Source organism: Calypte anna, chromosome 1 (assembly GCF_003957555.1).
Source record: "Calypte anna isolate BGI_N300 chromosome 1, bCalAnn1_v1.p, whole genome shotgun sequence".
NCBI classification, from domain to species: domain Eukaryota; kingdom Metazoa; phylum Chordata; class Aves; order Apodiformes; family Trochilidae; genus Calypte; species Calypte anna.
In genome coordinates this window covers 116,398,909-116,416,192 of record NC_044244.1, presented here as the reverse complement: position 1 = coordinate 116,416,192, position 17,284 = coordinate 116,398,909, and the positions used below count along the sequence as shown (strand labels likewise).

General features: G+C 37.4%; 1 protein-coding gene across 4 annotated transcripts in view; it reads right to left on the bottom strand.

Annotated features, from left to right (window-relative positions):
- Positions 1 to 17,284, bottom strand: part of DMD (dystrophin) — a 950,620-nt gene that overhangs the window by 547,508 nt on the left and 385,828 nt on the right. For all 4 annotated transcript variants that reach the window (XM_030448312.1, XM_030448319.1, XM_030448327.1 and 1 more), the window contains exon 43: positions 11,616 to 11,788. In XM_030448312.1, coding sequence (XP_030304172.1) covers positions 11,616 to 11,788 — 173 coding nt within the window. The remainder of the gene's footprint in view (positions 1 to 11,615; positions 11,789 to 17,284) is intronic.

Below are 17,284 nucleotides of genomic sequence, written 5' to 3'. Positions count from 1 at the left end.
GTTAGGTGTCTGTGCTACACTTCTGCTGTACCTGAATGCCCATGAACCTAAAAGGAAAAGAAAAACTCATTGATTCCCCAGATTTATGTTTATCTCAGTTTCCAGCTAGTCAGAGAGTATCCTGTATTCTGACAGAAAGAGAAAATACCTTGGAAGTACAGAGAGAGCAATTTCTGTGTTAGTTAGTTCTGCATGACACTGGGAGCACTTCCACAGCAAAAACTGTCCCTTGGTGGGGCTCCTGCTGTGCCCAGGGGTCTCTCACGTGGCCCAGGCAACTTCCTGCAATGCTCAAGTCCTCTGCTGTGCTTAATCCTGCCTTAGAGACTACCACATCCTGGGTATAACATGCACCAAGCAGGGAAAAAAGAAAAAATACACAAAAAACCCAACCAACCAACAAAAAAATACCTAAGAAAATGCATACTCTGTAAGTAAAGATTGCAGTCTCCTCTAAAGCAGGAAATAATCCACAAGACATAAAATAACCTGACAATGCTTTCCCTACTTATTAAAATGCAAATAATGTCCAAAGACTTTTGTGCTTCTAACACCTACAGTCACAATATTCTCAGCCTCTATGTCTGCTCGTAAAGATGGTACTTAAGAGGAACAGTGCTCTTATGGGAACAAGGCTGGGATGTAATTTAAGGTTCTGTTCTTGGCAAATCAGAACCTTGTATCTGATCTTAAAAAGTCTTTGAATATCACAGCTCTTCCCTTCTTGATGAAATGAAAATAATATATTTTTGTAGGATGATGTGACTTTGGTCAGACTTGTGGGGGAAATTAAGCAAGATGCTAAGAGAACTATATATGGAATTAATTTAGGAACTATTTAATATGTAAGACAGCTTCCATTATTGCTTACATTATCTTTGCATATCATCATTAACCATATGACATCTGAGTGGAAATGTCTCACGGTACACAACCAGAAAGTATTACTGAAGGTTTTGTCAGAGTGCAGGAGTCAGCAGCGAATCTCACGGGCTGAGAGAGAGCAATCTGCCTTGAGAGGCTCTACAGCACCGTGACTTAAAACTTGATTTGCAGAGCATGTACCATTTATGAAGACATAACACTGCATAACCTTACAAAAGGGAAGAGTTTGCCCTTGAAATACCAAATATAAAAAAATCATCTTGATGATTTGGCAAGACCTGAATATCATTGTGATTTTGATTGTGTTTTGGTACCACACAGAAAGAAATTGTGGTTACTGTATTTAGCATGATGTAATAATATACATACAGGCTATATTAAAAACTGGAGCATTTTAATCAGTATTTCACCAAAAATTATTAATAATTAAACAATTAAACATTTTTTTCAGCCTACATCCCCAAACTATTAATCTTCTGAGTTAATGAGTTCATTATTTATTTTTGTTTAACTTGTTTAGATTGCAATGATGATTCTGGAAGAAGAGATTTATTATTTTTGGCAGCATCCTATTTTCAGACATGCTTTTTAAAAGACCAGGTGCCAGTTTTATCATATTGAGAATTTTAAAAGCACCTAGATTTTGGCACAGAATTCTGATAATTGATTTAATCTGTGACAGCTACTTAGTAAGTACTAAATACACAAATCCTACTATTCTGAATTCCTTTAACAAGTGCTGGCTTGTTCTAAAGAGCTATTGGAATGATGAACATATGGGTGTTTTTTCTCTGAAAACAGAAATATAAGCATTTGCTTCTACTGCAGGGAATCACAATGCCACAAATCATTGATTTTATGGTTGTTCAAAGAATAGTTGGAATATTTTTAAACTACATTTGCTTTAGATTTTGCTTTACAGTAACTATGCTACCAGAGAAAACATGCAACTATGGGTTGCCCCCCTTTTTTTTTTTTTTTTTTTTTTTTTTTTTAGTGTATTCTCCCATTTTGTTTGTAGAAAATTCAGTTTCCTATTATCAAATCACTCCATAGTCAATATGAATTCTGTCTCAAAAGATAAGGGATTCCTGTGAGATACTGACTGATAGACTCACAGAGCCTGACACTCCTCATATTTGTATTTCTGCAGGGGCAGGGAATCTCACTGCAAATAGTACAGACACACAAGGCAGAAATTCAGTTCAAGTAGTTAGCATCACTGAAAAACACAAAAGGGAACAGGGAAAAAAAAAAATCTCCCCTTCTTGGCCAGGAAGAAGCATAAGCCACTCTTTTTATTAGGCTGGCATTAAACTGACTAAACATATGCTTAATTTTAAGGCAACGATGCCAACTTCCACATGTGATCATTTAGGAACTTCAAGCTCTCTAGTGTAGGCCAGTGGGGTAAATGTTCAGTTGAAGTAAACTAGGTGTGCTCCTCGAGGATATCTTACTAATTTTTTAACCCAACAGGAGCCCAGTGCAGATTCTCCAAGACCCCTTTCTCTGCATAACTCAGATCATGGTAGGGACAATCAGAAGATCTTCCGATCTGGACTAAACAAGTAATGTGTCAGATGTACCACTTGAAAGCCTCCTATTGCCCAGCTAGACCTCCCTAGCAGTGAGTGCTTTTAAGCCCTATACCTCAAGCCTAAGCTCATAAAAGCACTCATTGAGCTAGGTTTTATGGCACCCAACTATTATACATATTTAGCTTGAAACCACTATACTTTCAGTTCTGCAGAATAAAGTGCTTCATCTGTCAATAAAATCTGGACCACAAGCTTTATATTGCCAAACAAAATAAAAACTTCACCATGAGGTCAGTCAACCCACAGAATATGTTCCCAAGAGGTTGTGCAGTCTCCATCGATGAAGGTCTTTAAGAGCTGCCTGGCTAAACCCCTGAACAACCTGGTCAATCAGTGCTGACCCTGTTGTGTGCAGTGTTTTAATTGGGCTGGGGGAGTTTTTAAGGTCCCTTCCAAAATGAATTATTCTCTGATTCTGTTACATTAAATAAGGAAATTAAAATCCCCTATAAATCACCATAACTAGATCTTACATAACACTTGGATCAGTAGTTCAGGACAGTTTACAAACTTAGGAGCAAGGTGTAATCACACAGAGATAAGTTTGTAAAAGGGATTCCAGTAAATTTCTTTATGGCTAACAGGCTAGCCAAATAAAAGACAATAAATTTTCTAGCTTCTTTAACCAATTTCAACCTAACCTGACAGGGAAATATCAGTCTCAATGGTAATTGCGTTGTTACAGGATTTTGGAAAACTGTTGGCAGAGAGAAGAAACAACAGGCTATTTGTTTTACCTCTTCATAAAGACAAGAAGAGCTTACTATAGTCCATTTTGTTTAGCAACTTGGTTTCAGCCATTCAGTTAACACATGCAAAAAAATATAGGTATACTCTGCATTCTATGGGAAGTATGTGTGAATTTTTGTTATTATTTTCCAAACCTTGGCAGCCCACTTCTTTTTAATTTTGTTGCTGTCATACAAGTTTCATTGACATGAAGATAAATCAGATCATCTGGTCAGAACAAAAGCTATACAATCTTGCAGTATTATCCTCCTGTTTCCTAATAGGTAGAGAATTGCCTCAAGGTCTTAATGAAGTTATTACTAAATCTAATTTTCCTAAGAAAGAACAACAGAATAATTGTCAGTTTTATTTTTTTTAGTGTAACTTGAAAGAACATTTTCAACCTCATGTTATGAATTACTCCTTTTTCTGGAAAAGTAACTGGGCACTTCAGATAATTACCTATCACATGAAGTTTCTAAAAATCAAATCTAATACAAAAGGAAATTATTTATTAGAGAAAGGAATAAAGAACATCACTTCAGAAATAACTACTTGCAATAGATCAATGTTAGAGTCTCCCCAAAATAACAGTAAAGAGAAAACAGGTATTTTGATTAATTTTACAGAAAAATCTCTGAAATACTTTGCTTCAATTTAAGAGTATTCCTTTTCTGTGTTAAATAAAACAATATTTGTGCTTTCCCAGATACATAAATACAAGGCTAAATTAATCTTGAAGGTATAGATTACAAAATTTTCTGGAACAGAGACAACTCTGTCAGTGTGTCAAGTGCTACAAGAATGAGCCAGTGGAAAAGGTTGTTTTCAGTTCAGTTCCCCTAATATTCTGGATTAAACCAGAAGTATCAAATTTATTTTGCCCAGATCACCTCAAACACTAACTTTCCCTTCAAAAAAAGGAAATTATAAAGCTGACCAAAACTACTGAATTACAGCAGGTCACCAGGACAGAAGGTTGAACTTGTTAAGTCTCAAGACTATCATTACCATGGTCTATGACTACCACAGAAGTTGCTGCTTTTTACTTCAAACAATGTCTCTTCTTTGTCTCCTTTGCACATAGGCTGATATGTAAAACATATAAGAAAAGAAAAGCTTCATTCAAACTGCCTCAGAGGAAGGAACAGAAAATCATATTTATTAGATGATAGCTGTAACAAACACAGCAAAGAAATGACAACGATGAAAACTCTAAGCCAGAAAACTGTAACTTCTTATTTTAGCCACAGATGTTAAAAGATGGCTCCCTCTACTGTCGAGAAACTGCTCTCCCAGGAGGTATTTAAAGGTAGCTGTATGTCATGGCAACTAGAGAGCAGTAATTCCTTAAAAAGCACCCCGGGAATTCTGCAAAGGAATTTGTTATAGTAAGTCCATTATGGTGGACCTAATGGCTGTAGCTGCAATATCATCTTTCATTCAATGCACAGCTGACCCAGCTAAATATTCATCCAGGTTAAAAATTCTTGCACAGCACAACATAATGATGCAATTCCAGCAGTGGAAGCACCCCTTAATTGTCAACACTTACAGAAAGCAACAGAAGTCACTGCAAATAGTTTCAGACCTGAGGATATACTGCAAGTCTCTTTGGCTATGCCTACACAGATGGATGTAGCTCGGTATCTGCCACTGCTTTGAGATGGTTGGATATAAATCAGGGCTATCTGTGAAATGGCATTGCTACAGAAACCACATTGTCCTTAAAGCAAGTATACCCTGAAGTTCAGCCAGGTTTCATAGCTTATGACACTGTCCTCAATGTCAAATAATTTTTTTTATCTGACATGATGGCCCAAGACAGTTCATATCCGCATGGCTCAGAGACTATTTACTTCTGCCCATATTTGTCTTCATACATATTCACATTCCCATAGATCTACAGCCCACACATTCATTGCTAAGCCAAAACATTTCCCAGACATTTCAGTGAAATTCTTTTGGTTTATGCAGCAGAAAAAGCCACTACAATAACTCTTGTATGAATGTAATGCACTTTTGTCACTGAGATTTTATAGTAAAGTTATGCTAAGTTATGCGAATTGTCAGGCTTGGGGGTTGGTGATTTAAAAACATTCAAGATTCTTTTTCAGCTGAAATACTTCCGCAGCAAAAACATGCTGTTTCAGATGAGATAATCAGATCTACTTATTAAAAGAAATCCTGAATTAGTTATTTTCACTTCATTTTACTCTACAGACATTTTCAATTCCCATATCAAGAACTGTCTCTGTTAAGCTCTAAAACCATCTGTATGGCACTGATTTAATAAACATGACTCTTTTCCCAAAAGCTACAGTATCATTTCTCATCCTGCCTCAAATTTGCAATTTAAGTTTTAACAAATATATTTCACTTGTAGCTATTCCATTTAGATTTTCTAATACACATTTTCGAATGAAAAGAGCCATTTTGATGGCTGTATACAAGGCCATATCTAGTCTCCCTAAAATGTTATTGGACCCACTAAATAGTGCAACACAGTTACCTCTGGAAGAAATGCCTGAAAGTATTTGATTGAGAAGGAATAAAGACAAGTACTGTAAAATAGGTAACTGAAATTTGGACAGATAAGGATAAGGATAATAGAGATGACTCATGTCTTCAATGACTTCTCACTTGTAGAGCATTGTTGATGCCACAGATGGAAATTGAGAAACCACAACTGAGAAACTTGGAGAAGAAAAACATAAATGGCTTTAACAGCCCTCTAGGTTATCTAATGAATAGTGAATGACTCATCTATAGTAATTCTAATTTTATGTTTCTTAAGAGAGGTCCTTGACTGTCAAGACCATAAAGCTGTTTTCTTATAGGTTCTAAATGTGACTATTTAATATTTTGTTTTCAGTTTGGACAGTTGGATGTTTTGCAAGATAAAATAATTGTATAATGGACAGTCACTGGGAGATTCAGTCAGAAGCATAGTTTTAATAGTGGAATTTTCATTAGATATCCATAAAGACTGTCACAGGAAGAACATGATTTGTGCCCCTCTGAAGACGCTGAGGCTACGCAAGGTGTGTTCAGGCATCTAAATATTTCTAGAAATCTATATTTAATTAAGTGGATTTCCTCTCTTTTAATACTACCTGGCTTTATACTCATCAATTGCTTATAGATATTACTCTGAAAAAGTATCTCATATTCTGAAAAGATAACTTTACTCTGAATATGTCACTGGAGCTGAACTAAAATAGCTCAGTATGATATCTATACATTTTTTAATTGAGCAAGCAGATCACACAGGCTGGAACTGATTAAGATATGTAGACAGGCAAGTCCTCAAGGCTTACTGGCAGCTGGTTCTGCAGTTGTGCAGGACATAGGCAGGTTACTTAAGTTTGAAACAAACAGTATCTTGCATTTCATTTTCCTAATATTATGATCAATGCACAGATTAGTTCCCACCTCAAGAGAATATATCAGAAAGGGATTACAACATCTATGTGATGTTAAGAATACAACCACAAAATAATATTTCTCTGCCAATTAATAGATTTTTTCATTAGGCCTTATCAAGTTAATCAACAGCTAGTTTGAGGATACTGAGAAATAGTTGTACTGATGTCCAAAAAAGAATTCTTAGAGTAAGGTTGTTAACTAGTTCTTCACGGTTTGCACTTGTTACTATAAAAAAATGTTAACTGTTTGCAACTTTTATAATGTCATCAACCTGTTTTGGCAGCATTATTATGGATTTGGGATATTTTCTGATATAACACTGGCATATAATATTTTTCCCTCTTCAGAATTTACAAGAAACACTTTGTAAAGATATCTAGTATCAGTTTAGGTTTTTTTTTTTCCAATCTGACTTTGAACACAGCCAGGGATGAGGCATGCACAGCTTTCATGGGCAAATTGTGCCTGTGTGTCACCACCCTCACACTAAAGTGTTTGTTCTTTATGTCTAACCTAAATCTACTCTTTCAGTTTGAAACCATTAACCCTTCTCCTATCACTACATGCCCATGTGAGAAGTCCCTCCAGTTTTCCTGTAAGGTACTGAAAGAGAAGAACAACCCTAACTCTCTCATCCTGTCCTCACAGGAGAGGTGCTCCAGCCCTCTGGTCATCTTTGTGGCCCCCCCTCTGGACCCATTCCAACAGCTCCATGCCCTTCCTGTGCAGGGATTTCCAGAACTGGACACAGTGCCCCAGGTGGGGTCTCACAAGAGCAGAGCAGAGGGGGAGAATCCCCTCCCTCACCCTGCTGGCCACACTTCTTTTGATGCAGCCCAGGATACATTTGGCTTTCTGGGCTGCAAGTGCACATCGCCAGCTCACGCTGAGCTTCTCATCAACCAACAATCCAAGTCCTTTTCCCCAGAGCTGTTCTCTATCCATTCTCCTCCTAACCTGTAACTGTGCTTAGGATCACTCTGACCCAGGTGCAGCACTTTGCACTTGGCCCTGCTGAACTTCATGAGGCTGGCATGGGCCCACCTCTCAAGCCTGGCAAGGTCCCTCTGAATGGCTTCCTTTCCCTCCAGCACGTTGACCACACCACACAGCTTGGTGTCATCAGCAAACCTGCTGAGCATGCACTCAATTCCGCTATCCATGTCTCCAACAGAGATGTTAAACAACACCAAACCCAGCAATGACCCTAGAGGAATCCCACTCATCACTGGTTTCTATTTGGACATAAAGCTGTTGACCACCAGTCTTTAAGTGTGACCATCCAGCAGTCCATCCATCGAATCCATATCCTTCCAATTGGATATTGTTCAGAATCAGGATATTGTTCAGGACATTGGTGAAAGTTTTGCTAAAGTCCAGGTAGATTATGTTGGTTCCTCTCCCCTTGTCCATCAACACTGAGACCTTATCATTAAAGGCTATGAGAATTGTCAGACAAAATTTGCTTTACAGGAAGCCATGCTTATTGCCACCAGACACCTCTGTATTTTCCATTTGCCTTTGCAGAGCCTTCAGAAGGACCTGCATTTGGACCTTGCCAGGCACAGAAGTAAGGCTGACTGGCCTATAGCTCCTCAGGTCTCCCATTTTCCCCTTTTTGAAAATGGGGGTTATGTTTCCCCTTTTCCAGCCGGTGGGAACTTCACCAAACTGCCATGACTTTTCAAATATGATGGAAATCAGCTTTGGAGCTTAATCTACCAGATCTATCAGGAGCCATGAATGGATCCTGTTAGGTCCCATGGACTTGCACTTTCAGGTTCTTTAGGTGGTCTTGGACCTGCTCTTCTCCTACAGTTTGCAGATCTTACTTCTCTCATTCCCTGCCTTTTCTTTCTGCAGTCCCTGCCTTTGATTTATGCAAATATCCTGGGAAGACAATTATTCCAAAAAGATTAAAAAATGTCTCCCATGAGTGATAAGTTGGTAAGGTAAATTGTTATTGAAGACAGATTTATTGATTGAATAATATTTAAAATTTTTTCCAACCATTATGTGTTCTCATTGAAGATATAGAGGCACCTGGTCCATCCAAAATAGACATGATTAATAATAAAAAATAGTATCTAAGTCTGCTGCAAACAAGGGAGACTTTTTAAATTCTGCTACAAGGACAGGAAAAATGTGAACATCTGAATGCTTATTCTTACTGGCACTGTAATATAACTATCTTACAATTACAAAGTATGTGGTTATGAATCAGGGCTTCCAGGAAATCTGTTTCACACAAATGAATTCATCATGAATGTTTCTGTTGATTTCTATTAGATCTAGTGTAAGCTCTGCTAGTAAACTACAGGGGTAAAGAAATGGTTTTTTTGTTTTGTTTTGTTTTGGGGGATTTCTGGGGTTGTTTTTTCTTTTTTTTTTTCCCATCCATTTTTTTGTTCTTCCATCTAATATGGTGATAGATGATGCACATTGCATTTGCTTAAATATTTTTCCATGTTATCACAACCCTTTGTTTTCTTAAAATCAATATTGAAAAGAGCATAATATAGTGTGTGTATATATATACATATATATAAAATATACTATATATGCTTCTGTAACCTTTTAGCTGTGGAATACTAACACTCGCTTATGCACACTCCTTTGTAAGCAAGACAGAACTCCAATAATAATTCCAGAACTGCACTAAAACATCATCAGCATATCTTATAAATACTCCTCCGTGTGTCAAAGGCAGACTTACAGTGATACATCTACCCCTTATAGACACAAACTGCTAGAAGGAAAATGCTAAAGGCCATACTGTCTTGTATCTCCTCCCTAGTATTCATCCGAAGTCCAAATGAACCTCACAGAACTGCAGAAGATACAGGGATCATCTCAGAGTTCAACCAAAACCAGTGAAACAGTGACACAGGAAGACAATCTAAAGATTTAAAGGAAAAGGGTGTGCAATTCCATACCACAGGCAAACTCATCCTCCCTCTGAGTTGCTGTCCATCATGCTAAAAGAGGATGACTCCCCCAGGCAAACACCAGCTGGACAGTAATCACCCTTTACGCTTCTCTAGTGCCTTTAGCTGATGACCTCAAAATACCTGACAAACACTAATTCATTCCACCTCAGAATACTTTCTGCTGCTGGCTAAATATCACTATAGCCTAAATACAGGACAACTGAGTCGCAGTGTTGGTGGTTCAAGCTTTCAGCTAACAGGAAATTGCTATGCACCACTGATAGAAAATGCATGTGGGGAGATATTCCCCAAGCTTGGGCTACTATACCAGTCAGAGCTTTAGCAAAGCCAGACCCTGAGAGAAACACAACGCAAAATATCCCATTTTTACTCTCAGTGTGAGCAGCTTGCTCCAGTCTCTGCTTCTCATTTATTCTTCACTTTTGTACATAGCATTATGACAAACAGAAGAAATTTGCATACCACAACAAGGACAGGCTTACTATTCTTTTACACAGCTGCTGCACAGGGGAGAATCTGGGAACCTTACCAGATTATAGATCTCTTTCAGTTTATTCCATGTAAAATGTTGAGAAAAAACAAAGACAACCTTAAGATTACTGAATTACATTTGTTTACTCTGATTCTCTCTGTTTCTTATATTTTTAAACTTTCTCTGTCTCTCTCTCTCCTCAGCAACCTAAAACCAAAGCTAGTGACTGGCTGATGGTGGAAATTGTGTGTCTGTACAAACCTGCAATATGACAGCTGTTGACAATTATTTCTAAACAAAGAGAACATAGAAGTTACCAATGCTTGGACCGTAGGATAAAATCAATGCACCTTAAGCCCACAAAAAGTTTGGGGGCTTTCTTCCTTCTAGTGACTGCTTACATGCTGGGATTCATTAAAAAGTGGAATTTTAGCAAATTTTGATCTCTTATCTTTCAGGGTAGCAAATCAAATGAAACTTTTAATGTCAAGTTTTCAGCATTGTCTGGAGAGTGAAATCTGTAAAATTCCTATGAATGGACAGTGTCAATGAATGCAGCTAGTTGTATACATAAGGATTTTCTGTATCAGATTAACAGCTGACATTTTCAGAATAACTGTCAAGGAATTTTCTGTGGTAGTTCAATAGCTGCTCAAAACTACCATTTTTAATTCAAGTCAGACTCATTTGTTAACTCTTAAATTACTCACACTGAAAAATATATATATATGTTCCATGAAACACAGAAATTTCTGTATCATTGCCAGTAATATCTGTTATATCATTTAATAAAGAATTATAGGAAGTAAAAACCTAAGTATTTTATTGCACAATGCCAAAAATTTTAAACATTAGATATAAACTGTAGAGTATAAATAAATTACTGGATTACGTCTTTCTTGTTTTACTAATAAGACTGAATTCACATTACTGAATTCACAAAATAGGTCTGGCAACAATTTGTATTTTAATAAGATTCCTGGATTGCAAACACCATAAATACCATAGAAGGAAAATTATATGATATGTTATTGTGGGAGATCACAGCTTTTTATTTCTTTTCATTTTAACGCCTTTCTATGCTTCCTTTGATTGGCTTGCCTTGCTGCATAATGTCTAATGTATAGACTTACATAAGGATGACCATGGATTTGGAGCTGCTAACAATTCTAGCTGGGCTCCTTAGATATAAAGTCAGAACTGCTCCTTGAACTAGTAAATTATATGCAACTAAAAAGGATTTTACTCTGATGGATCCATCAGAGATTCAAATTTTTAAATCAACAGTACAGGTACAAAAGAGTAAATGCTTCTTGGGGTAAAGGTATACCATTTCCAATGACATAGGAATACATATGCAACATCATGTCAAATTTCAGTCCAGTGCAAGTGATAGCTGGTCAAAATATTTTCAGTTTTACAATGGTGCTCATAAATTAAATTACTATTTGCTATAAACATGCTATGCTTATTTACAAGAAAGAATAATTTGTGACCTTAAAAGGCTTTTCCAAAAAAAACCCAAACAAGTTAAAAAAAGTTACTTACGCCTTTCGGTCCCTGTACATCTTATTAACTTTCTCCCATTGGAAATTAAGCTGAGTCAGCTTTTCTTGTATATTTGCTGCTTCCGCTGGTTTAGCACTTTGCAAAGCTGATGTCTTCTTGCTTTGGATGACATCTATCTGACCCAGCAGCTTCCCCAGGTTGTCTTTAATGCCCTGTAATATCAAGGTTTTTAAAAAGAAAAATAAAACATTGTTTTTATAAATGGTAATTGTTTATAAATGGTAAGACAGGGGGGGAAATGCTAATTAAATAATGATTTTGAGATTAATAACAATTTTACAGTAATAATAACTGAATGCTCATCTTTTTTTTAAAGACTTTAAAGTCGCCTTGAGAAAGTTGATGACTGGAGGGGAAGCAAAGCAGTATTGACTTTAGACACTCATTACTTCATCTACATCAAGGTTACAGCTATTTTAACCCCATTACTTATTACAAAAGTGGAATAAAGTCCCATTTTACAGACTCGTGTTTAAGTGTTCTTTAATTATTTTCCTTTTTATGCTTCTTCTATACTTGTTTAAGCAAATATTAAACAGATATCAAAGTAACAGCATGAAAAAAATAGTTTATCTGGTATCACTGGTTTTGCCTTTTGTTGAATAATCACAACTCAACAGTCACCATTCTTCAAGTAGTAAGCTCTTTTTTGTTTGGGGGAAAGACAAAATACTTCACAGTAGACCTACCTAACTGCACAATGGTGTATGCTAGAAGACCAAAGGGAATAATAAATAGATTTACTCTGGATCTTCAAAATCCTTACATTTGTGAAAATATTTAAAATTCTACAAATTATCAATGACCATTAATTATTAATTTATCAATCTGTTCAGTCCCATGACTGAATTATACAGGTTCTCTATGAAGAAATGAAGAAATACATTTATATGCTGTTTTATTCTGTGATATAGGAAGTGTTCAATCTCTCTCCATCTCCAAAAATCTTTGATAATTATTTGAATGACTGAATTTCTTAGAAAAAACAATGCTGAGGAAAGATATTGTCATAAACTGTGTGCTGACTTAGGCATAAAGACAAATGTAACAAAAAGTGATTAGCAAAGGCTTCCTCTCTGTGAATCAAGCCTGATGTAATGAAATCTGCAAGAACATTCCTGTCACATTTCAGTCTGCTGTATCATTTGCTGCATTTCTAATTTCTTTGTTCTTTACCAGAAAGATAGCTCAAATATTGTTTTTTAATCAAACAAAACCCATGAATTACATAAGTTTACCCTTCAGCCCCACAGTATAAGTTCTAAACCAGATAAATAAGTGCAGGTTTTGAGGAAAAGCAAGCCTTTTATGCAACTGATTTATACAGGGATCATTTCCTTACAGTGCTGGTAAGCACTACCAGAGAGAAAACATAAGTAAAATGGATGGTTAAGAAATACACTTAATCATTAATTCTTTACATATTCTTTTCCATTTCTTCTAGGTGGTGTCCTTCAGCCTCACACACAAAATACTTGCACTGCTCTGGGGATTTTTATATTTCTCTCTCTGGTATTCATATTTGAAAGGAAAACACTCTTTCTTCCACACTAGTCAAGATAAAAATGTTAAGCAAGAACATGTCACAACTGTTGATTTCCTTCAGCAAAACACAAATACATTCTTCAGTAAAATTAAGTCCATTCTTTTGAAAAGTTATGACTATGTTTTCCAACAATGGTGAAATTTGCATTATAACTCTTGCTGACTGAATAAAACTCAGCCAGCATGAAAAAAAAAATTAAATTTTTTGGATTGAGGAATATATCTATTTGTTTCCTGTCTAAAGTTTATCTTTCTTTCCCTAAGGTTTTTAAAGTTAAGATTTCACTGTTTGCTCTGATGAAAGGTTAACTATGGCAATTTATGCATTTGAAACAATAATTCAGATGATATAAACAAAACTTACACAAATCTGCACCAAACTAAACAGAGGATCTTATATAACAATGAGCCACTAATAGCCTCAGATAGTTCTTGTGATAGCCATATTCAAATAGCACTGTAAAAATAAATGGCTCCCTACTCCAATCAGTGTCATAATATTTAGCCATTTCTTACATTTCATGCTCTTTAATTAGTTCATTATCCAGGCATGCAAATATCTCACTAAAACTGCTGTACAGACAAAGGAGTACTATCTAGATAAAACCTTACACACATGTTCAGCTTTTACCATAGAATAATAGAATTATTTGGGTTGGAAGGGACCTTCAGTGTCCATCTAATCTAACCCTCTGCCATGGGCAGAGACATCTTTCACTAGATCAAGCTGCTCAAAATCCTACCCATCTGACATTCAATGTTCCCAGTGACAGTAATTTACCATTCAGAGGTAACGGGCACAAACCTGAGCACAGGAAGTTCCATGTAAACCTGAGGATGAATTTTGGTGCTTTAAGGGTAGCAGAGCACTGGGACAGGCTGCCCAGAGAGGTGGTCGAGTCTCCATCTCTGAAGACATTCCAAACCTACCTGGATGCCATCCTGTGCAACCTGCTCCTGGCAGGGGGATTGGACAAGATGATCTCCAAAGGGCCCTTCCAACCCCTACCATTCAGTGTCATTCTGTGTATGAGGTATCCACAGCTTTTGTAGGCAATCTTTCTCCAACCTTTTCCTCAATCTCTAAATTTCCAATAGCACGACCTATAAATATTGTACTGTGTTTCCTTCCCTTATCTTTTCTGAAATACAAAAGCCTCAAAATGAATGCTGAGAACCTGTAGCTGAGAACTTATCAGGCCAATTGACCAAAGATTCCTGGTCTTTAATACAAAAATATTCTCCACTTACTGCACATAACTGTGCAGCAATTCTTTTTTTTGCCAGAGATAGGGGAGAACGCTGATTTGACAGAGTTATGAGAGGTACAAATTGCTGGTTTGTGTGTGAGAAGCTGTTTCACACTACCAGCATTTTTAAAAGGAGTCAGAGATCAAAGGATGTTGTGTTATTCTGCAGTAAGCAGAAAAATAATGAGTGGTAGAAAGCCAAACAAACAAACATACAAACAAACCAAAAAAAAACTAGAATTGCCCTCTAATGCCCTGTCACAGTCTTATTAACCCCTGTAGCTAGAATCTGATGGTTCTGTTTCATGGTGCATAAAAAAAATCCTGTTTCTTGTTTCTTCATTTCTGAAGAGCAGGCATCAAATTTGGAGAAACACAGGAGATATTTTAGAGGTTATAATTTACCAGAAATAGAAGAAAACAGGCCCTTAACCTGAGCAGACTCTTCCTTTATCTGTTGCCATCCTTGTAATGGAAAATGAATCTATCCAAAGAGTTCCTCAGCCATTTGCTCACATAGATTCAGATAGACATAGAAAGTCAGCACTGAACAGTTCTATTTTACTTTACCATGGGTCGTTAGAAATAGGAATGCAGTAGTTTTATAGGTGCAGGAGATTTCTTGTCTACACTCACCCTATTTAATAGATTTTTTTTAAGAAAACAAAAGCTGTACTAAAAGTCATAGAATATGCCAAGTTAGAAGGGACCCATCAAGATCACCAAGTCCAGCTCCTGTGCCTGTGAAGGGCACCCCCAGAGTCAAACCACATAACTGAGATCATCATTCAAATGCATCGTGAACTCAGGCGGTTTGGTGCTGAGACTGCTGCTCTGGGGAGTTTGTTCCATTGCTCAGCTGCCCTCTGGGTGAAAAACTTTTTCCTGATACCTCATGTAAACCTCCCCTGATTCAGCTTCCTGCCATTTCCATGAGTCCCATCTTTGGTCACAGCAGTGAAGAAATTAGTGCCAGTCCCATCTCTTCCACTCGTGAAGAAACCATCCATATACTGCCATGTGGTCACCCCTCAGCCTCCCCTTCTCCAAGCTGAAAAATCCAAGTGACCTCAGCTGTGCCTCATAAGTCATCCCTTCCAGACCTTTCACAATCTTTGTTGCTCCCCTTTGGATGCTCTCCAACAGCTTGATGTCCTTTCTGTACTGTGGTGCCCAAAACTGCACACAGTACTCAAGGTGAGGCTGTACCAGAGCAGAGCAGTGCACTGACAAACACAAAATTCCATCACATTCTTTTGCCTTCCCTACATCTCTGCTACAAATTGTAATGCAGATATATAACATATGTTTGTCAATACAAATGAAAAGTAGAATTGTCTTTCACTAGTTTCTGACAGAGACGGAAACACAGCTTGCCAATTCAATGTTTTCTGGGGGGGGGGGGGGAATAAAGAAAAAATTCATCACATTTTCATCTGTTTTAATTGCAACTAGATAAAAAAGGATAACTTTTCTTGTTCAGTGTCTTCCTGCTCACTTCATTTGTAGGACATACATTTTATTTATATGACAACACCTTACAAAAAGGATGGAATAGTAGATACAATCCTGCCACCTCCTGCCCACTGGAATAATGTCAACTACGCAAGCCAAAGTCCAGAAAAAATTGCACATGTGATTTTCCATAGAACAACAGATAGCATCTCTTACAGTTAGGTAAAAGCTTTCCTTTTTTTTTTTTAAGTTTGTTCCTCTTCTTTGAACATTTCAAAAGCAAAAAAATTTCAAATAATACATTTCTTTAAAAACACATGATCTTATATCATAGAAAGGAAACTATTCAAAGAGCCTATTAGCCATAAATTAGAGCAGTTTAAACAGAATCATAGAATGGGTAGGGTTAGAAGGGGCCTTAAAGATCATCCAGTTCCAACCCCCCTGCATGGGCAGGGACACCTCCTACTAGGCCAGGTTATTCAAAGCCCCATCCAACCTGGCCTTGAACAGCTCCAGGGAGGGGGCAGCCACAGCTTCCTTGGGCAACCTGTGTCAGTGCCTCACCACTCTTAAATCAAAGAATTCCTTCCTAATCTCTAACCTAAATCTCCCCTCTTCAACTTTTAAAACATTTCCCCTTATCCTCTGGCTACACACCTGTGTAAAAATCCCTACCCCAGCTTTCTTGTAGGCCTCTTCAGTTATTGTAAAGTTGCTATAAGGTCACCTCAGAGCCTCCTTTTCTCCAGGAGGACAACTCCAACTTCTGTGAGGTTCCAGTCATGTGGAACTGCGAATTTTCTTTGCCCCAGGTGACAAATGGGACAAACAGGAATGTTAGGGGGAGGAGGGGGGACAAAAGACTCACACTGAGTTGAATATAACTTGCAGTGAGACATTGCCTCTGGCAACCTGTCTGACCGAATGGGACAACTTCATCCTCCTGATGATAACAGGCAACTAACTAACTTATGCTACTGGCAGCTCTCTTCCTGAACAGGAATGCTGCAAAGATGAGTTTTCCCTCCTTTGGCCAGCAAAGGAGCAGGGGATCATTTGCCTGGAACCAAAGGGATTTGGGAGCACAAAAGCAACACAGAGGTTCCCATTTCGTTGTTGTTCTTCATCGGCCACCATCTCTTTCTCTCTCTCTCTCTCTCTTTTCCTTGTATGTTTTCCTTTTCTCTCTTTCTTTTACCTCACAATATATTTACCATATCTTCTTGGGGTTATACAATTTACCTTCTATTATTTGTCAAATGAAACTTTATGCTCGCATCTGAGCCTTGGTGGTTGGACTTTGTTCTTGCAGATCCAAAAATTATAAATTACTTGGATCTGGAACAACTTCCTCAGTCTGTCTTCACAGGTGAGGTGCTGTGGCCCCCTGATCAT